We start from the raw sequence: 21,930 nt of genomic DNA, 5'->3' as shown, positions 1-21,930 counted from the left end.
TTTTCATCATATTACATTTATTTAATCACATACTTAATTTTTTTTTATCTACGGTCAGCTACTTTTTCTAAAACTGATTCGTGTTAAATATTAATTACTTTTTCAAAATTTGTGTTAAACATTGATTACTTTTTCAAAAATAAGTTATAGTAAAGTTATATTAAATGTGACAATTTCTTTAAAATTTAAGTAAAGTTGATATTAAATGTGATAATTTATTTGAAAATATTTTTCACTTACGACGTTTGCTAAATACTAAATTGAATTAAAGTTACTATTGGGTATGACAATTATTTTTAAATAATTATCATTGGACGTGATGACTTTTGTTAAAAACTAAATTAACCTGAAGTTGTTTATTAATATGATGACTTATGTTAAATTATTTTGAGTTGAAGTCGTCCTCTTACACGTGATGACTTTAATATAATTAAATTTGAACTCAAAAGATATTTATATACGACGATTTTACTGTAATTATTTGTAGAGTTTAAGATTCATTGTAATTATTTTTGTTTCTGAAATCTTTATACGACTTTATTATTTTTAACTTGTTATAATTGTTAGTTGTGAATGTTGAACTACCTTAATTACTTGAATATTTTATTTAATTACTTGAATATTTTATTTATAGTACTCATTATGGTTTTTACTTATCAGTGACCCAAACATAGCTTCATGCTAATACTTGGTTAATGATGTTGAACTGGAAAGGTTTTTCCTTCCACCGGATGTTCTATAGGTCATCAACTCAGTAGACTCGTTTAAGTAGAAGGTTCATAATATACAATACAGTGTTAATGTCTAAACGGAATTTGATGTGTTGATAAATATAATGAAGACATAGAACACAAACTAGAATATCAACTCGTGGAATTAACTTTTACAAATAAATATTTCCTTATCATATTATTCAAAATTAATTATCACTTTATTATTTATTTTTCTTTAATCTTTGAATATTTCAGTTTCTTACAATCTAATTGATTTCAGTTTCACAAATTTTATTGAATAAAATAATGACTTAAAAGTAATTTTTTTTTTATTTTTCACAAGAAACAATAAAACATTCAAGTTGAAAAAATATCAGACATTAAATAAACAAAAATAATTTATAAAAAAGTATAAATAATTACAAAATTTGTTAAGAAAAACATAAAAACGTCCTTGGTAACGCGATTAAAAAAACACTTTACATTAAAATCAAGTTCACATAAGATTATATAAGAAAGATCGACAAAGAAAAAAAAAGTCATCCTTATAGATACAATCTAAAAAGAAAATTAAACTCGTAATTCTAAGTCCAACTTCCATTAAAAAAATAGTAAAATTTACTACTAATCACGACTTTTCTAAATAAATAAAAAAGTTGTAAAAATATGTTTGAAAGCAAGAGTTAGTGGTTCAAAGATTGATGTAAGACTACAAAGTTAAATTTAGAATCATGATTTCTTGATTAAAAATTAATAAGAAACACTACACAGATTGTAAAATTTATCCATGTCATTAAATTCAATACAAAATTCCGCCAATTTGATAAATTAGGACATGCCCATGTCTTTTCTATCAGGCACTATTTAATGTTTCTCCTAATTTCCAAACGGGGCTACCGAACCGAATTAAACCAATAACCAATAAACCGAAACTCGAGCCAGCTTTCACTTCCCAAGGATCTAACCTGGTATTCAGCTTTCCTGTTTTGTTCATTCTTCCTTTTGTTTGGACTTTTTGTTCATTTCGTTGATGGGCATCTTAGTTTGAATCTTTATGTACTATGTGTGTGAGCATGGACTTTTTCCCATATGGGTTTCTTGCTTGAGGCCAATTTTTTTTTTTTGGGTTCAGGAGAGATATTTTTTCATTACCTAACATGTTTTCAGTGTTTGCCAAGCTTTTCCATGGGTGAAGCAGACCTATGAAAGTTGTCTGCTTGGAGAATTCTAGCATCCTCGTTGACCTGTACTGTGAGCATGGCTGGTGAACTAGAAACCCTAGAAGAACTTTTAGTAAAGGAGGGATCTTTAGTTATGGATGGAAAGGATCTAAAGGTGGGTTCTGATTTATGCATAGAAGATGGTGTTTGCAGTAGTGAGGGTGTTACTAAGCTTAATGGGGATGTGGATTCTGATGGCTTAAATAAGGAGGGTAAAGGTGTGAGTCCTACCGCAAGAGAAGGTGTTGGGGTTCTTGGTGAGGGTTCTCAAGTTGTGGGGTCCTTAGAAGGAAAGAGTGAGAATGAAACTGCCGAATTAGGTGGAAATGATGCCTACTTGAAATCATTAGATGAGCAGAAGGATATTGATGACAGGGAGGTAAATAAATCAGTGGAGAAAGAAGCAATCAATGATGTTAAGGTTGAGTCAGAAGACAGACAAAGCATTAAAGAGAATGCTGGCATTTCAGAGCAAGTTGATTCGCATGAAGAGCAGGAAATTGAAGATGAAAACTTTGATGATGCTGAACGGCATAAAACAACGGGTAAAAAAGTCACAAAGCATGTGTCAAATAAGAAGATCTCAGGAGTCATTTTTCAGGCAAGTTATCAGCTGCCAATTGAAAAGGTAGGTGAGTTTTCTGTGTATGATTTGGTATGGGGCAAGGTGAGAAGCCATCCATGGTGGCCGGGGCAGATATTTGATCCCTCCGATTCATCTGTGGAGGCACATAAGCATTTAAAAAAGGACCGCTATTTGGTTGCTTATTTTGGGGATAGAACATTTGCCTGGAATGATTCGTCTCAGCTCAAGCCCTTTAGGAGTCATTTCTCTAATATTGTAAAGCAGTGTAATTCAGATGTATTTCAGAGTGCTGTAGATTGTGCTTTGGAAGAAGCCTCAAGACGTGCAGAATATGGGTTAGCATGTTCCTGCGTACCTGAAGATACTCTTGACAAGATTAAACTCCAGACTGTTGAAAACACTGGCATTCAACAAGAACTAAGTTTCATACGCAGAGTGGATGAATCTTTAAATGCCGAATCCTTTTCACCTGAGAACCTTTTGGAATACTTGAAAACTCTGTCGGAGTTTCCCACTGGCAGCTTTGATCGATTGGAGCTCTTAATTGCTAAGGCTCAATTGCTTGCTTTCTACCGTTTGAAGGGTTACACTTGCTTGCCTGAGTTACAATATTGTGGAGTTTTGGATAATGGCACCAACGCATTAATTAAGGATGCTGATAAAAGTTTGAGTGAAATTAATAAGCATGCAAGTCAATCGAGTAAAAAAGATGTTCAAGCTGGTGTTGGAAAAAGGAAAACATCAAACAGCTCCAGTCACAAAGGCAAGCATAATTTGAAAGATGATATATATCAAGAAAAGAAGAAAAGAAGCTTGTCTGAATCAGCAGGTGGGACTTCAGATTCTACACACGGTGATTATCAGTCAGGTGATGCCACTGATAATCTGATTTATCCTGCCTCTTCCAAGAAAAAGAAGACTATTGATCATTGGGCCGGTATTTCAGGGATGAAAGACCGGAGAAAAACAATTTCCCTTGCCAAAGTTTCTAATTCCACAAAGCAATCCTTTAAAATTGGTGAACGTATTCTAAAGGTTGCTAATCAACTTACTGGACCACCCACTATGTTGAAGTGTTCTGGAGACAGGTCTCAAAGGGAAGATGGTTGCGCTGAAGGTTTTTTAAGAAATGGGACTGATGTCTTCTCTAATTCTGAGAAGACTCAGAAGTCAAGCTTGATTGTTCCAGTGGAATATTCATCTCTAGATGATTTGCTACATTTACTTCAGTGGGTGGCACATGAACCCCTGGGAGATTATAGTTCCTTGAATATTATAGTGAGCTTCTTCTCTGATTTCAGGAATTCAATAATTGTGGCCAATGATTCTGGAAAAGAAATTTCGTCTGCAGAGAAAGCTGGTAGTAAAAGGAAGAAACAAGTGGGTGGATCACGTGAAAGGACTGAGACGGGCATCCAGATTGGTTCTGAAAAACAGCAGTCACAGAAAAGCAGCAGAAGAGACTACCAACATGCCCCCGCTGAGCCAGAAAAGCCTATTATAGTTTACACTCGTAGGTCCTACCCCAGGAAACAATTGTCTGAAAATAGTCATCTTGAGGTTCCTGAAAAGCCTTCTGGTTGTGTAGATGAGAATTCCCCAGCTGAACTTATTTTGAACTTTGCTGAGATGGATTCTGTTCTTTCAGAAATGAAACTGAATAAGATTTTTAGGCAATTTGGACCTCTAAATGAATCTGAGACAGAAATTGACAGAGGGAGCAGCCAGGCTAGAGTGGTTTTTAAGAAGTGTGCCGATGCAGAGAGTGCTTTCAGTAGTGCTGAAAATTTCAACATATTTGGATCAGTTCTTGTAAATTACAAGCTTAACTATACTCCAAGTACATTATTCAAACCTGCATCTTTTACCACAACGGTGGACCAGGACCAGGACATGCATCTTGATCTCTCCAATTCTGAACATAATACAGTCTAATTATTTGGTAAGTAACTTTTTGCTATTACATATGCAAGATTTGGTAATTGATAATTTTGATAGGTGCACGTATGTCTTATGATGGATGATATAAAAGCTGCATATTATCCTGATAGACGATGCAGTAGAAATAATAGAGCATAGCTTGAAGATAAAATTATCTTATTTTTCTTCTAGTTTTGAGTTGGGACTAATTGAATCATTCTCTTACTAGGTCATACATATTTTAGTACCACTAGAATGTTTTTAAGGAAGCATGTCAGCTGACAAAAACTACAGAACAGGGAAGATAAAGAGGAGGATGTTATAAAACATTCTGTTTTCAATCAGGCGTTTCAAGCCTAATGGAAAGGAATTCGCACTTTTGAGGCAACAATCTTGAGACCGCTGAAGAAAATATATTCAAGAAAACAAGGGTATTACTTGGGCATGTTTTATAAGTGATTTTTAGCTATTGTGATACCAATGCATCCTCTGTCAGCTCTATTTACTTGGATATATCTGTGTCACTACAAAATTAAAGTTTTAAGTCTGGGAGCAGTAGCATAAAAAACGTTAGATAGGTCAATTTTCACATTCAATTGTATATTAGTTTAACAATGTTGATAAGTAAACAGTCCTGTTTCTGTAGTTGAAACGGGAATCTGATCCATATCTTCCTTGGTTTAGCTAGTTTGGGGCCTCAGTTTAAATCTCACTGTAGACCATAGAGTTGAAAATACATATACTTTGGTTTTCCTAGAATTTTTACTGTGTTGTGTACCGTGCATCTTTTGTTTCATTTGGTTCAATTTGGTCATTTACTTCAAATCTGATTGTTTTGAGCACTAACCATAGATTCTGATAAGAACAAACCATGCAATATATTTTGGCAAATTTGCCAGATTCTATCATGGAAGACACAATGGAATCTGGTAAGGGAGATTCAGAACAATTATTTAGATAAGATTCTTTTTCCAATAGAATTATTCATTGAAGTAGTTAATTACTGTCACTGATCCTTATTGGGCTAAGAAGGCTACCTGGAACTTGCTATGATTCATCTAGCACCTCTGGGTGCTTCCTAAATAGATGAACTGCATATGCAAAGACAATAGGTAAGCACATCTCAGTACACTATTACTCTGCTAACTGAGTTGCCAAATTGATTTTGCAGGTTAGACCCGTAGATTTCTCCTCACCTCAAAGGGAAGCAAATATAGCAAGCATACCATAAGTAAATTACATTTGCAACTATACGGGGTGCTGAAAACTTAACAGCATATCATAAATGAATAAAACTGCTTAACCAATTTATTGCTAAATGGCTGCCAAAGTATAAGAAAACCTTTGAAGAACTTGGTGATGTTTCGATTAAATTTTGCAAGCAAGTCTTGTTTTTACCAAACTGAGTTTCCAGGTAAAATTTCACTGTCAAGACATACTTACGAAGTAACCAAACATATCATAAAATTGAGTTTATTCTTCAAATTTGAAGCGTCCCAAATTGTAAGTCAAACATAGTCTCGGGTGATAACAAAAAAGTGTTTTGGAGAACTAATACAACGAGCAAAATTATAGAAACAAATATGATAACCTTTGTATCTTTGAAGGACTGAATTTAGGGTTTATTCTTATTGCATCTTCGTTTTTCATCTTTCTCCCGGTGCCTTGCAAATGGAAAACTAAACATTCAGTGATATGTTCAGAAAATATGCAGTGAGGTGTTGTGGATCTATTATTCTTATGGGACACGTACTTCAATGGAAGATATAATGATATGTATTGCACACAATTCCATTAACTAAGTGCAAGGGCTACCAGTGTCAATTAGATGGTTTCAGTAAATTAAGTTTGATCATAGAGGATAGGTAAAAGAATACTTTATTAATATACATTTGTCATATATTAAAAAAATAATTCTTCTGTTAATTAGTTTTAGGAATTAATCCATTTGGGGTTGTCGTAAAATTTTATAAAACATTTTAAATAATTGTAATTTTGTTGTCCATGAGCAAATGGTGGCAGAAACATCGTAAAAAATGAACTTCCATGGGAACAAAGAGGATTTAGTCCATTATCAATAATTTAATAAGGTTTAATTGCTTCCTTTGTCCCCAGTTTGGTTGAATTGTGTCAAATTCATCCTCATTTTTAAAAAAGTTTCATTGTCGTCCTCACGTGGTGTAAAAGTTTCATTGTCGTCCTCACGTGGTGTAAAAGTGTCAATTGAATCCAAACATAGAAAAAATTTGTGTCAAAGTAGTCATTTTTCCTATATCTCTGTGTCTTCCTTTCATACAATCAAGTACAGATATTCATTTTACCTTATCCAATTTAAGGCTTTTCATAGCTCCAGAGAAGTGACATATGAAAGGAAGACACAGATATATAGGAAAAATGACTACTTTGACACAAATTTTTTCTATGTTTGGATTCAATTGACACTTTTATACCACGTGAGGACGACAATGAAACTTTTTTAAAAATGAGGATGAATTTGACACAATTCAACCAAACTGGGGACAAAGGAAGCAATTAAACCATTTAATAACACGTTTTTGTTTTTGCTCTCAATTATTGTTATTAGTTTTGACTCTTTTAATCTCTCGACATATTTATTGCTTAACTTTTATTGATTATTTAAGTCGACTGACAACGAGGTTCTCATAATGTTTCTGGCAAGGTCACATCCAAAAAATTTAAGATAAATGTATTTTGTTTGGTATTATTCATTACAATTTACTAATAACTAAATGTACTTTAAAGAAAATAACATACGTTTTAGATCATTTTTATGAAAAGTATTAAAAATTGTAATTTTGTTCTTATAACAAGGATTGGAATAATATTTTTTACACCAGTTAGAGTTATAATGGTAGATTAAAAAATAACAAGATGTTAGTGAAATTTACACTTATTTTTAAATGATGTTAGAAAATAAATTTTAAACTAAATTCATAACTTTACAAAATTAATTTATAAAATAAGATCTATATTTATGTATATATTATAAATTTATCGTATATATAATCGTGTGGAATCAATGAATTTTTAAATCAATATTATAAATTAAAGTCTTTTTTCTTCCTGTTAAAGTTTTTCTTTTTCTGATGAATTTTGCTCGAAGTTATAACTCAACATCGTCGCATTAAACACGATGGCCCGAAGCTGAATCTCTCTAAATAACATACCCCAGCAAACAGCTAATTCTCATAACTCTGTAATGCTACACATGCATAGTGTTCGTACAGAAAATTAACTTTTAAAATAAAATTATAATTTATACAGCATCACTTGAACATCAGTGAAGCTGCGAACCCTTTCCATAACATTGGTATTTTAGCAAGTGGACATTTTCTTAAGATTATAAAGGAAAAGAGAATCCAACAATTTTACCTAAAGTAAATAATATAACAACTGGAGTGTCTGCAAACATTAATCACAAGAAAACTCTTAATGCAGATGCTTCTGACCATGACAAGCTACAAGGTGAATCACATGCATAACCCCAACACACGTCTTTCCCTTCAGTTGGTCATGCAGCTAAATATTACATGTGTTAATAAAAATCTACTTTAGTGACGTAACAAAACTGACACTCAAACCTTCTACACGAGAGCCTACGTTTAAATCATTACACCATTGTTTTCACCCATGTCATGCGTACAAGCATTCAAGTCAAATAAAAAAGATGCGTCGAAACATCTACACTATTCATGGCTTTGCATTGAAGGTATAACCAGATGTTGTGGTTGCACCTGAAAATCCCAACAGATTTCAAAATTGTTATAGAAGCACGTAGAACAAATGTCAACAACTGATAGCAAAGAAATCACACTCCTTATACTTGAAAGTGTTTGAATTCCTATGTATGCCCAGCCAATCTTAAATGCTAAAAAGACAGTGATAAACAAAACAAGTCACATTTGATCTCCAAAGAACGACGGCTTTTTGGATGAAGCGTGCAAATAGAAATAAACAAAAAAATACTGAGCTATCTTTTCTTGCCGTTATGAATTATACTTTGGCATGTGTAGATAACTATAATCCTAGACTTTTAGCTGAAGGACAATATTAAGACAAGTACTCAGGTAGTTCCCAAGTGATTTCCAATTTAGGCACCACAGGAAACCTGATCGAAATACCAATAACTAGTATTTAATGTTGAAAGGCTAACTATGTCTTGGTTGGTACTATGCTTCAACATGAGAAACTTTAGAAAAGAACCATCTTATCATATAACCTTTTGTCCGAGACCCCAATGAGCCCATCCCATATTTTATTTACAGAATGGTATAGGGATTTTTGCTGAGGATGGAGCGAGTAATCATGTGACTAGAACTTCACTATCATGTACGATGAGGATAAACAATGACTAATAGAGATCGGAGAAGATTGGAAAAGATAGAGAACGTAGAAATGAGAAGAGAAGGAGAATGAAACAGCTCAATGAAAATCAATTCTAAGTCATAAGTTTTTAAACCAATGTACATAGTAACAGCAAAAGAAATCCACTTGCTAAGTAAAAAGCTATAATTAAACGGAGGTCTCAAATCCCTAGAGCAAGTCGGTTAACTGCACATTTTTCTGTGTGAATCAAAAGTATTCCACAGCCTAACAATTCCTTTCTAGACAAAAAAAATCACGAAGTGGAAGCAACCTCTCAACAAATATTTTTATTTCTCATACACATAACCAACAATCAACATATTAAGGACCCATCAACATATTAGAACCAAAATAACAAAGCTTTTAATGAATGTACCTCGCCATACTAACAGATATGATATATTTCCATAATCCTAATGTTCCTTTAGCATACACCATTTTTGATTGAGTATTCGATTGTAGCCCAATTTTAACTAAATACAATTACCATTAAAACTTGAATTTAAAGAAATTAAATTCCTCAATTACGAGCCCAAGAAATAGAAAAGAAAGTAAAGAATATTTTTTTTTAGCAAGAGTGTTGTCTCTTGTCATGTAACCCTCCTTGGGATTTCACTTGTGCACTCTTGGTCTTTTTCAGCTTCCCCATTCATGCTTTCTTTAGATTGGTACAATTAAATAATGCCAACTAACTCCTTAATTAGTGTGGGTTCATTTTTTTCTGTTTATATTCGAGGCCTTAGGGAGTGATTGGTTTTACCCATATTCATTTATGATTTGGTAGAATGCTTAACAAAAACTATCGCTCCACACGTTGCATTGTTGAGGCTGCATCTTGTCTTATTCAAAACAATTCCAAGCGAAGTCAGCTGAAGAATGTTCTTACCGATAACTCTTCTGGTTCTAAGGTTACTTCTTGCTGTGCTGGTTTGAAAAGTATGTTTAATTGTGATTTTTGTATATATATATATAGTTAAAATTTATTTTTGTCAATAATGTGTAGATAGTTACGAAGGAGTGTCACAATGAGGATGCACAATTCGCATTTGCTGTTGACAAAATCTTAGAAATGCAATCAGATCATTCAACTGATAACTGTTATTTTGGCAACGTTGCAATTCTCTACCGTAGGCAGGTGATGTTTATTGCTATCACAATTATGTACAAAACTAATTTCCCTATTTCTGACTGAATGTTTTTTTCTACTGCCTTTCTTCCTCTTTCAGGTATCAGGGAAAGCCTTCCAAATGGCTTTCCGTGATAGGAAAATACCATTTAACATTCACGGTGTGGCATTTTACAGAAAAAAAGGTAATTTATTTTACAATAAGATGAAACTGCATTTACATTGAACAACCAATGTTAAAACTATACATTTCTAGGCCACTGCTAATAACTATAGCCTTTCGATTTAACTATTTTAATGTCATTGTAAGTCTTTGGATTGCTTAACTTTCAGGGGGAGTCTGGTTAGTTTTGTAAAATTGCTATTTTATGGTCTATGTGGAGTAACCTACTGGGTATGTTGCTCGGTGGAGTTTGGTTTGTTTTGTAAATTGTTTCGCTCTCCTTATGGTCTCAAGTAATCTCCATGTGTTTGGTTTGGAAAACTGAGCCGTTTGTTCTAACCTTTGGGAAGCAAATCATTCAGTTTTCTATTGTCTTACCTCCCCTGAAAATGTGTGTACTAAATAATGAATGTTAATGATATAGTCATTAAAAAGAATAATATTTCTAGAATGTCTCAGCTAAAGGAACACTTATGCAATAATTTTAAGACCAAGGATCTTGTAAGTTTTAAATACTGTTTGGGCATTGAAGTAATCCAATCAAAGAAAGATGTTGTATTTTGTCAAAGGAAATATGCTTTAAATATCCTTACAGAGACATGTATGATTGATTGTAAACCAATGGATAGCCGTATGGACCCAAATCAAAATTTAATGGCAGAGCAGGGTGAAACTTTCTCTAATTAAAAAAGATATGAAAGACTGCCGTTGGTGTTGAGTCAATTCATACATACTCGTTGTATTGATCATTGGAATTATGTCATTTGTATTCTAAGATACCTCAAATGGCTCGAAAACAAGGTCTACATTGTGAAAATAAAGGAAATTCCCAAATTTCTAGATATTGTGATGTTGATTAGGTAGGTTCTTCAATGAACCACTTTGCTACAAGTTATTATGTTTTCATTAGAGAAAATATTATTTTTTGAAAGAGCAAGAAACAAAATGTAGTTGTTTGATCAACTGAAGTTGAATATAGGACCATGACATCTCTCACTAGTGAGCTTGTACGAGTAAAATAGTTTCTCCAGGAATCACTTTGCGACAAAAATAGAAAATAAAAATGGTAACTCCCTTTAAAAGAACAAGAGCAGAACACATAAGAATTCAAAAACGATTTCATAGCTTTTTTCCTCTTTCCAAGTTTAAGGCGAAGGCACACACTCAAACATTGTATTTATTTGCCAAAAATGAAGAGGGATTGGGTAGCTATATGCCATTGATGTTTTTCATTATTCTTATTTGTTTTTCTTATTTTTTATTTTTCTTTATGGAGTATCCCTTACCGACCAAATTCACTGTAACTTTCTTCTTTCTCTATTAATGATGTTTCTGTTATCTAAAAACAAACAAAACTTGTAAAACCACGTTATCTCCATGCAAATAAAACACAGAATGTGAATAACTGACTTCAATATCACATTATCATGACATCCAGAGCTTGGGGAAATTAACCCTAACATTCCACAGATTTGGCTTATTGTCGGCAGTGATTAAGCAAATACCTAGTAACATATGGAAACAAAGAGGTTTCTGAAAGGAAGGGCATAAAAACCACTAGTAAATGTCTTACTTCTAATATAGATCCAGCACTAGAGCAGCTTAAAAGCCCGGCAGTAAAACAGAATGCATTATATATCTATATTCCTAATATACTGACATTAGTAATTGAAGAGGTTAATAATTTTGATGAAATGAAATTTGAGTATAGTCTTTATCCAGTTTAAGAAGACTTTATTAGGAAACAGGTGCAAGAATCGATGAAACAAACACCAGAGACAAAAAATTATCCAGCAAGAGACGAAGATTGAGACACTTTTGTTTTATGAAGTATTCAAAAAAGCCTTTTTATTCACGGGGGTTGCCAACTGGTGGGAAAAGGGATCCAAAACTAAACAAACCAGTGAACACAAACCTGTTGGAATGAACCTCTCAATGGCTAGACAGCTTAATTAGAGTACCAATTTCAAAATCAATAAAATATCCTGAGATGTGAAACCTCTCTCCATTAATCTTCAAATTGCGTGTGCTTTTCTAAAGCAACAGGTTTCCAACAAAATTGTAACTCAATTTAGACTTGTAAAAGCTCCCTCTAAATTATATGTTTCAAAAGGACAATCTAATCTTTATGCTTGAGACACCAAGTACTCATGGAATAAAACTAAAAATTTCAAATATATTGACCAGAACTAAATGTAAAGCCACAAACTTAACATAAAAAATAAGTTAATCAAAATGATCCTCTCAAAGCTAAGAACAGCAATTGCACAAGCAACAAAGGGAAAATATCAAATTGCTGGCACTGAACTTTGCTTGTAAATATCAGTCCTCCCTCCTCTTATAAGAAATTGGAATCAATACAACAAACAATGGTAGAGGTTATGATACACTGATACTTCTATTTGTTTCACGTATTCATATTTGATACCGATATTTTCAGATACTTCACCAATATGTATCCATAAAGTATACAACCTTTTAAAGTGTTTTATAAAAGAACAATACTGCATCTAACACATAGGCATAAGCATGTATAAACAAAAAGCATTGACCTGATGAATAAAAGGGGGAAATCGTTCTCTTTGTGAATCATTTCAAAGAAGAAATGAGATGGATATATTGTTCCTATATGTAAATAATTGAAAGTAAACTATAATGACAATAAGATACAATTTTGTTGCTTTTAGTAAAGTCCAAGAAGTATGTTTTTAATTTGAATTTGCAGAATTGCAATTATATATTTATTATTTTATGAATTTTTATATATTTTTAAATGTGTATCTCATGCATATAATATCCTATATATTTTTAAAATAATTGTATTGCCGTATTGTATATCTGAATCATAGTGTAGAGGGTATTCAGAACATAAAAAGCCTACTACAATATTCAATTTTGCTCTTTTTTTAATAAGAACGTGCCTATTTTTCTATCTACATAATTGGGCTTGCAAGTGCTTGCTAAATAAATGAGCATTCAGGCATTCAATAGAGAAGGAGAAAGAAAGAATATTACCTGCAAACTAATATAGTTCAGTGAACCCTGATGAACAAGCTGCCATATACATTTAACCAAAAACACGCAATGAACCAAATCATTTTTCCTTAGAGATAATATCATAAGACTAATAATTGTTGAACTAAAAACAAAATTAAAAAAGCTATTCATCCACACCTGAGAATTTTGACCTGCAAGGCCAACTTGATCTGGTCTAGCAGATCCATCACCACCTCTAGCAGATCCTTTGGTGTCACCCTATAAGAATTTGTGTCCAAACATTAACATTTCCATTGACAAAAATAGTCCAAGATAAATTACAAATAACACAACCCAAGAGGAGGACTGACTAACCTCCGTCTGTGATATTGTGCACATCCCAAAGTCACCAACCAAATAAAAAGGAAAAGGAAAAAGTCAGTTAATTATAGTATAAGCAACATTATACAAGCATCCTCGTTTAAATGAAGGGGATGGAAGAGAACTTTATGAATTTTTTCCTTGAAAAGGTTCCTCGTGTACCTGGCTCAACCAGCCAAAAACCAATCCACAGTTCAAGATGGGAAGGGAAATGAAAACTGGGATGAATAATTCTCCTTAAATTTTAATAGTGTGTGTGGGTGTGGGTATGTATATATATATCTCAGTGTCCTATTTGTGTATCCACTAAAAAATAAAACAACAATGACAGAACTTTTATATATATATATGAACAAATAATTTATTACTATAGAAAGAGCAGATGCTGCAAACCAATATGTAAGAATCCTGAGAAACTTTATCAAGAAAGAATAAAAAAGAAAAAAAAATACCTCTCTGTACCTTGCCAGGTACACCTTAAGGGGCTCTATGTAGTCTTCAAAACCTAAAGTGGCCATTGCCCATAACAAATCGTCTCCATTAATAGTCTTCCTCTTCTCTTTCTGACATTTCTCACTAGCCCTGCACGGAATTCAGTAACCAAAAATCATCAGAAACTCCAATTGTCAAAAAAAACTGAAAACAAATCATTCTTTGCTACAAATGCTTGATATATAATCACACTCTCAAACAACCGCCAGTTGCAAAAACAAAAATTAAAAATCAAAAATAAAAATCAAAAATAAACATCGTGAACTCAAACTTTTGTTATCTATAGTTTGGAACTAACTCGCTGGTAATGAAACTGATAAACTCAGAAACACATTCCTGCATAGTATCTTTGGCGTCTTTAGCAATCTTGCCGTTGGGAGGCAGACCCTTCTTCATGATGCGGCTGATATTGGCAATAGGAAGGAGACGGTCTTGTTCCCTGGCACCAGACGACGAAGCTCGCGGGCTCTGCTCGCCCCCACTGTCGTGACTCGGGCTGACTGGCACATCCGACATCTCACAAACCCTACAAAACGCAAGGATTTAACAGAGAAACAAAGCGTGACAAAGGAAGAAAGAAAAAATGCAAAGTCTCTTGTGGATGTTTGTTTATAGACATGGATGAATGTGCGTGTGGGAAAGGAGAAGGAATGGATTGATTGGTGATGGAAAGTGAAGGGTGGGTGAGATCCGAGATGTGACATGGATGGACGATGTTTAACAGAGCAAAGTTAAATTATTACCGGTATGGGAGTGAGAGAGGAAGGAGGAGAATGGAAAATGGTGGTGGTTTTTGTATTTGGCGCGAGAAGGAGACCGATGATTGGTGGAATTGGGTTACAAAAACAAATTTATGCAGACAATAAGACACAGAACAAAGACATACTCAATTTCACTATTTTTACCTAAGTTCAATATACACCTTTCACTTTTCAACATTGTTCCCTCAATAAATTATATGCACAATCTTCAGCTTTTATAATTTAATTTACAATGTACAACTGATTTAAAACTATATATATATATATATATATATATATATATATATATATATATATATATATATATATATATTATATGTGTGTGTGAATTAATTATACATTACTGTCTTTTTATTTATAATCTAATTTAGAGTAATATGTAAATATAAGTTTGTAATTTATTTTTATATACATTATATTTTTACAATTTTATCAAATAATATATGTTTGGTTAAGTTTTAATAGGTTGAAAATTTAAAATTTTTATAGTTAAAATTTTTTAATTGTGTGACGTCATTGTCATTTGTTTTTATGTATTAAAACATTGTAATGTTCTCTTATTAAAAAAATGTTGTGATTAAAGTAAGGTGATATTAATTTAAAACATATTAAATAATAAGATTGTTATATTTTGTTTTATTTTTACTTTCATGCAATAACTTATAATTATATAACTTATAATTATTAATGAATTGTAATTATTATTATTATTAATAACGTACATGACAGATATTATCTTTTATTATATAATACACTTTTAATAAAAATAATAAAAATAGTTTTTATTTTATATTTTTTATATTAATTATAAAATACAGCACTTATAAAGATATTAATAAGTAATACATGAAATCAAATGAAAATGTTATATATATATATATATATATTTTTTTTTTTTTCTCTCCTATGATGCAATCACATGTAGTTATTAATGGACTGTTCTCGTCATTATTAATATGGGTGAGAAATATGATTTTTATTATATAATACATTTTTTAATAAAAATAATAAAAGTTATTCTTCATTTCATATCTTTTATAAAGTTTTAAATTTAAGATGTTATGAAATCAATAGAAATTTTATATATATATATATATATATATATATATATATATATATATATATATATATATGTATGTATGTATGTATATATGTGTGTGTTATGATCATAAAAATAATTGTTTAAAGATAAAAAAAATGGTATGAGTGATTATATTGATAAGATCTTTAGATTTAATCCATAATTTTTTTAAAAGAGTAAGTTAGTTTATACTATTTTTCTTTTATATGTCTTGCTTACTTTGCATGTGAGCTTTAATGTTTTTGCACGTGTTATCTTAGTCTTTTATAAGATTTTATTGAGACCGAAAATAATCGATTAGAATACTATCAGAAGACAGTGATCGGTTTGTTTTGTTAGTTAGGGTTTTCTGATTTTTTCCCCTTTTTCCCATGAACTCTATAAATAGAGTTTCTCCTTTTATTTTTTAGTAGAACAAAAATTATGTAAGAACACCATTACAGAGAATAAGAAAAGTTTATGTCTTTCTTACCTTTCGTGAAGCCTTTGCGCATATCTTCTCTTCTTCTCCTCTTCTCCTCCCAACAGCCATGGTTGAACGCTTGCAGAGAGCTCCACACTTTTTCCCTCTCTAGCTTCCAGAAGAGCCTTAAGCTCTCTCTCTTTCTCATTCGTGTGTGATGAAGGCAGCTTGTTTGCCAAAGCCTTTCCTAAGAGATATTTTGTCTCTCGGTTATGAGCAAGGTGGGCCTTTTGGGCTTCAGGGGATGTTGGGCCTTATTCCCAGTGGACTTAATGTTGATCAGTGGTTCTAATGGTATATCCTAGTCATGGTTTTGTTGTTTGTATGTGAAGTAAGTATTTTCTTTATTTGTGGGAATTGTGTGAGGGTTTTATAGAGTTGTTGGTCTTCAAACATGTAAGAAAAACTAACTACCACTTTTAAAGTCATTGATGCATTTATAGTCTATTATGCATGTTGAATTTGATCTAAGGTTGATCGTCTAATATGGGAATTTTTCGTGTGGTGGCTCAATGAATGAGTTATTATTGTTAGTGATATGTGATTGGTTTAAATTGTTATTTTAATCGATTGAATTAATAATGAAATTTATGTTGGGTATTATGATGGTATGTAGCTTGAATTGCTTGACTTTGTTGAAATCTGGTTATATACTAAACCTCTACGTTGTTTGAACTTAGACTTGTTAGCTAGTTGGGAATTAGACTAGGATTGATGGTTTAATGGGTGAAATCTTGTGGAGATTGTTTTTAGAGTGAGCTTGATGTTATGAGTTTGTGTTATCTATAACTTAGGTAGTTCCTTAGTTTGCTGAAATTAGGTCTCCAGTGTGCTTATCGTTGTTTGAGGCTTTGATGTGTTGTTTGTCTAAGTGGTATGGTGAGTTTAGTTTAATTTGGTTATTTTGGTACGTTGAGTTGAGTTAGGGGTTTTGAATCATTTTTAGTAATTGGATGTTGAAATGTTGGTACAATGTGTGTTTGAAATATGCATATGAAGTTAATTCAGTCATTTATTTGAAATGATTGTTTGTTTTGAGTATTTGGGATTAGTGGTAGACTGTTTTGCAGGGTTGGAGTGACATAAATCGGTAGAAATCCTATCATTAAAAATTATGGAAACTCGCTGGGGCAATGATATACTTGTTAAGCAGAGTCAAAGTCAGATAACTACTAACTTGGTAGTTGTTTGACAAAAATATATTTGTTAGACGACTTTTTGGAGGTTTAAAATCATTAAGTTCTTTTATCGCCGAGTGAGCAGATTCGTCGTTGGGTGAGTATGTTGTTTAACCCTTTTAACTAAGCTAACACATCTACTGGTTGATCGATTTGTTAGTATCCCTACATTTAATCCCGTTGAGAGTTCCTTCCTACACCTCACATGTTTCATCTTGCACCTCTCAATTGACAGTTATATCCTTTATTTAATAAAATCTGAAAAAGTATAATGATTTTTTGCATTATAAATATTACTTAAATAAATATTTACACATGATAAATATTATTTAAATAAATAAATAATTTCAAAAACATTAAAGATTAACGAAAAATATAAATTTCAAATTAATTATACAAGTGTCACAGTCACATTTCCAACTGAGACGCATGTCCAATTGCAATTAGACCACAAAATTGTAGTTATTATCTGTTTACTTTTTTTTAATTTTTTATTTACATTGCAAATCATATTTATTTTTATTGTTTTGTTTTACAAATTTTATGATTTATTTTATAAGATGTTTCTATCTATTTATATAACATGTTATATGCTGTTTCTTCAAATTTAGTTTTATGTTGTATGGTGTTTTATTTTTATGCTTTTATTTAATCGTTTTAGTTTTATGATGTTTTTTTCGTTATATATATTTTTATAATAAAAATGTTTAAACTTTTTTTATTTAAATTATAATATGTTAACGTTTAATGTCATTATTTAACAAAATATTAACAAAAAACTTTATAAAATATTAACAAAAATAAATTTCATATACTAACATAATAAAGCCAAAAAAGAAAACACTAAAATAATAAAGAAATAAAAAAAATTACATCAAAAATTACTTAATAAATAATACTTAAATTGTAAGGGCCTGTAAATTTATAAAAAGGGCCATTGGGCCCTATGTGGGGCAGCTAAATCTGACTTTAGGAAAGAACTCAGCAGATTCTAATTTTCTAAGCTTCTCTCTCTAAAAAATTCAAGCCCTAACTTTCTCTGCCTTCTCTCTACCAAATCTTGAAATTTGATGGATGCATTGTCATTTAGGTGGTGATTCTGCATTCCCGGAGTCGAGAGCTTCGACTTGAACCGATCAGTTTCGCGTTCTATAGTGGGTAAGTGGTTTTGCCCTTTTCCTCCACTGTCCTTGAAATTAGGGCATGCGATTTTGCTCTTGCATGTCCCTTGTGTATTCTTCTTTTCATTCCTTGCCCTATTCTAGCTCTAAGAGTTGTTGGCTGTCACCAATGCGGTGATCTGTAGGTCCTGTTTGGTTCTCCGCTGTGTGGGGTCCTGTTTAAAGTATTCTAGCAAGCTGTACAACTCAACTTCCAGGTAAGGGGAGCTAGTTCTTCTTTTTCGATTTAGTTGTATGACGTGAATGCATGATGATTTTCAAATTGGTATGTTGTTGGAAGCATAATTTTGATTTTTGCTAACTTGAAATGCATGTATGGAAGTGTGAGTGTTATGTGAATTTGGTGATTGATGGATATGAACTGTTTGGGATGATTTTGAGTGATGAATTATGTATGTTGGAACTGCTTTGGTGTGGAAAATTTGTTGTGGTGTTAATAGGAAGGAAAATCAAGTGTCTTAGGGTCACTTTTTGGTCATTTTAGAGGAAGTGAGGTAGTGATTTTGAGCAAATGAGGTTTGTCATGTTTTTGGACTGTGGGGACAGTTTCACCCACTGTATTGTGACTTGTTTGAGTCACTAAATTGGTCAAGATAGGTGCAAAGTGGTAAGATTGGGTTTTGGGTCCCTAAGTTGGGTAAATTGGTTCCCTAAGTTGGGTAAATTGGTGTTTTAGAGTTAGAAAGGAAGTGTGGTGGTCAAATTTAGAGTTAGGCATTCTTGGTGATCCTAGTCAGTTTAGATAACTTAGGTAGGTCATGTGTGACTTAGTAGGCATGTTTAAATGGTTAAAAATCAACTCCAAGTTGTAGAATTGAATTTAAACCTCTAGGTTGATAAAATTGAAGTTGTAGAACCTAAATCAATGCATAAACACTTTATAATAATGTTAGAAAGGAATAGAATTGTTTAGGTAAGTTTATTTTAGCATGAAAGTTGACTTATGGGTTGTAGAAGTTCACCAAAAGGATTAGAATTGGTAAAAGGGGGTAGAATTGCTCAATTATGCAGAAAAATCTGCATAATTCTCGCTTAGGCGCCCCTAAAGGGCGCTTGGGCGAAATTTTCTGTTGTCGTGTTTGTTTTTGATGGTTTGTGGGGTTCCGGACGTCCGTTTTGGACGTTCTTTAGTTCGTTCTGGGGGTTTTTGACCCTTCCGGAGCCATTGGTGAGGGTCTCCAAGCTGTTTGAATTACTTAAGTATTGGTAATTAAAAGTCCTAAAGAATTTTGTGTTGATAAGTGATGGTTTTGTGAAAGTATGTAATGTATGAGTTGTTTTATGACATGGTTAATGTTGTATGAGGGTGTATGGGTTTGGTATGAGACAATATAGTAAGAATGCACTTGAATGACTATGAAATTTTATGTTGATTGAATCAAAGTGGTTTATGAGGTACATTATTGATCCAAGAGGAATATCATGTGATTTAAAGTGGTCGGATTGAATATGAAATTAAGATCTCTCGGTGGGATCAGTTAGTGTATTGAATGAATGTGAGAGGCTTCCATATGGGGGGTTATCCCTAACACTCCAACGGTCTTTCATTCTCACTTAGAGAGGATTGACGCGTGTGGTGGGAGTAGTGGGAGGTCCTAGGGTAGGCGCTATCACTGAAGGTCTATTCCGCGGTAACGGACTAGCCTTGTGTATGGTCGGGTGGAACCCCTCGGCAATGGCTTTGCAAAGCAGTAGAGGCCATCACAAGTGCACAACCCGCCCCAGCTCTACATACATTCTATGTCCGGACGTGTCTAGAGTCTTAACATGATAGGATGCTTGTCTTGATGAGTTTTATGAAATAAATGCTTATGTTTATGATGACTAAGGTGTTTATGTGCGTATGGATATTCTGGGAAATGCTAGATTGATTGAAAATGAATTGTATGATTGTTTGAGACCTAGTTCACCCTTGCATTTGTATGTGTTGCATGTGTTTGCTTTCCCCCTTGCGATGATCATCCAATCCTTTGGATGTCAGCAGTAGGTGATGATGTACCTTTGGAGCAAGCTTTGGAAGTTGAGGAAGACCCAGCACCTAGTGCTTAGGATTTCTACTAGCTCTTATGTTAAATAGCTCTTCATTTTGAAAGACTTCTAGACTTCATTTTATCATGATCTGTATTTTGGAAACACTCTTTAGGTCCCATTGAATCTTTATTCAATCATGTATTTTGGAGAATTATGAACTTGTACTTAAGTTTTAAAACTTCCCAGCCAGACTTGGATAACTGTACTCCTTAATCCTATCTATTGTGTACTCTTAATTGCTTTCTATTATTATAATCGATGCATTCTACATATATACATTGCTATATATTTTGGGATGTTACATAAATAATTAGAAATTATAACAAAAACATTATAAATCATAAAATAAAAACAGATCAAAACATATTCCAAAACCATATTAAATATTATTTAACATAAAAACATAACATAGAAATTAAAATTACAGAATATATAAAAAATATTAAAACAAAAGTATACCAAATATTAAAATAATAAAACTAAAATATACTAACATAATAATGAAAAAGAAAAAAGAAATAAAAAAGACTAAACCGCCATATTAAACTGCGTAAAATTAAAATATACTTAGAAAAAAGAAAGGAATAAAAAAAAAAAGTGTAAACCACGTATCAAACTACGTCTAACACACCCCGCGACTTCAAGTGCGGCGAATATCAGCGAATATCAACCGCAACTCAATTACCGCGACTAACAATCATACTTCCAAATGCAATTCCCATCAGCTGCATCTCCAAATGCGACACCATCCGCACTTCAAGTGCAACGGGTCTTAAAAAATAGACTAGGAACATCTCAGCTGGTTCTTACAAGTCATACATAAGTTTCTATTACACTTTAAATTACATTTATTATGTAACATGTTTTAAAATAATATATATTACATTTCTACAAATTTTGTTCTGATAAATATTTTTATATTTTTTATTTATTATTTTGAACTATCATATCTTATAAAAAACATTGTTAAAATTTTAGAAATTTCTTGTGACCACTTACAAGAGATAACTTTTTAATATGAGCGAGTGAAGATACTTTAATATAAAGTGGTATGAAGTTAAAAATCCAACTATTAAAAATAACAATTTATATTAGTTGGACTTTTCATCACCCCAAACTTATATATTTTCTATTTATCATTTACTTAAGTTTAAATACTTTATAACATTCCATAAAATACTTTAAAAAAAATTTTCAAAAATTTATTAAACTCTTTTTGAATTTTACTATGACTTTGTAAAAATCCAAATTACAAAAATCTTAACATTTTAA

General features: G+C 32.3%; 2 protein-coding genes across 7 annotated transcripts; one reads left to right on the top strand and one right to left on the bottom strand.

Annotated features, from left to right (window-relative positions):
• The first annotated feature begins 1,566 nt into the window (after nucleotides 1–1,566).
• LOC124837420 (PWWP domain-containing protein 5-like) lies at nucleotides 1,567–5,959 on the top strand. Of its 4 annotated transcripts, none has more exons than XM_047312771.2 (3): nucleotides 1,567–1,681; nucleotides 1,881–4,461; nucleotides 4,669–5,198. In XM_047312771.2, the coding sequence occupies exon 2, from the start codon at nucleotides 1,971–1,973 to the stop codon at nucleotides 4,452–4,454; it is 2,484 nt and encodes an 827-aa protein (XP_047168727.1). In that variant the 5' UTR covers nucleotides 1,567–1,681; nucleotides 1,881–1,970; the 3' UTR covers nucleotides 4,455–4,461; nucleotides 4,669–5,198. The 4 variants fall into 4 exon arrangements, 3 of the variants coding, with proteins under 3 accessions (XP_047168727.1, XP_087953528.1, XP_047168726.1); XM_088097402.1 differs by having other exon boundaries at nucleotides 1,587–1,681; nucleotides 1,892–4,461; XR_007028742.2 differs by adding an exon at nucleotides 5,611–5,959 and having other exon boundaries at nucleotides 1,599–4,461; nucleotides 4,669–4,870.
• Nucleotides 5,960–7,859: 1,900 nt separating this feature from the next.
• Nucleotides 7,860–14,853, bottom strand: LOC124837442 (nuclear transcription factor Y subunit B-1-like). Of its 3 annotated transcripts, XM_088096997.1 has the most exons (6): nucleotides 14,581–14,672; nucleotides 14,262–14,489; nucleotides 13,924–14,053; nucleotides 13,289–13,369; nucleotides 13,130–13,168; nucleotides 7,860–8,194 (listed from the first exon to the last, which is right to left on the bottom strand). In XM_088096997.1, coding segments are annotated over exons 1-6 (528 nt in total). In that variant the 5' UTR covers nucleotides 14,583–14,672; the 3' UTR covers nucleotides 7,860–8,146. The 3 variants fall into 3 exon arrangements, with proteins under 3 accessions (XP_087953123.1, XP_087953122.1, XP_047168762.2); XM_088096996.1 differs by lacking the exons at nucleotides 7,860–8,194; nucleotides 13,130–13,168; nucleotides 13,289–13,369 and having other exon boundaries at nucleotides 13,557–14,053; nucleotides 14,581–14,689; XM_047312806.2 differs by lacking the exons at nucleotides 7,860–8,194; nucleotides 13,130–13,168; nucleotides 13,289–13,369; nucleotides 14,581–14,672 and adding an exon at nucleotides 14,707–14,853 and having other exon boundaries at nucleotides 13,565–14,053.
• Between the last annotated feature and the right edge of the window lie 7,077 nt (nucleotides 14,854–21,930).

The sequence above is a fragment of the Vigna umbellata genome, chromosome 8 (genome assembly GCF_029865625.1).
Source record: "Vigna umbellata cultivar VRB3 chromosome 8, Vumbellata_1.0, whole genome shotgun sequence".
NCBI lineage: Eukaryota > Viridiplantae > Streptophyta > Magnoliopsida > Fabales > Fabaceae > Vigna > Vigna umbellata.
The sequence above is the reverse complement of the archived record's forward strand: the minus strand, read 5'-3'. Positions and strand labels throughout refer to the sequence as shown.

Excerpts from the sequence above, each read along its gene's own strand:
- LOC124837420 (XM_047312771.2), top strand. The coding sequence starts at position 1,971 with ATGGCTGGTGAACTAGAAACCCTAGAAGAACTTTTAGTAAAGGAGGGA.
- LOC124837442 (XM_088096996.1), bottom strand. Across the intron at positions 14,054-14,261 it reads ATCAGTTTCATTACCAGCGA|GGCTAGTGAGAAATGTCAGA; the intron begins GTTAGTTCCAAA and ends AATTCCGTGCAG.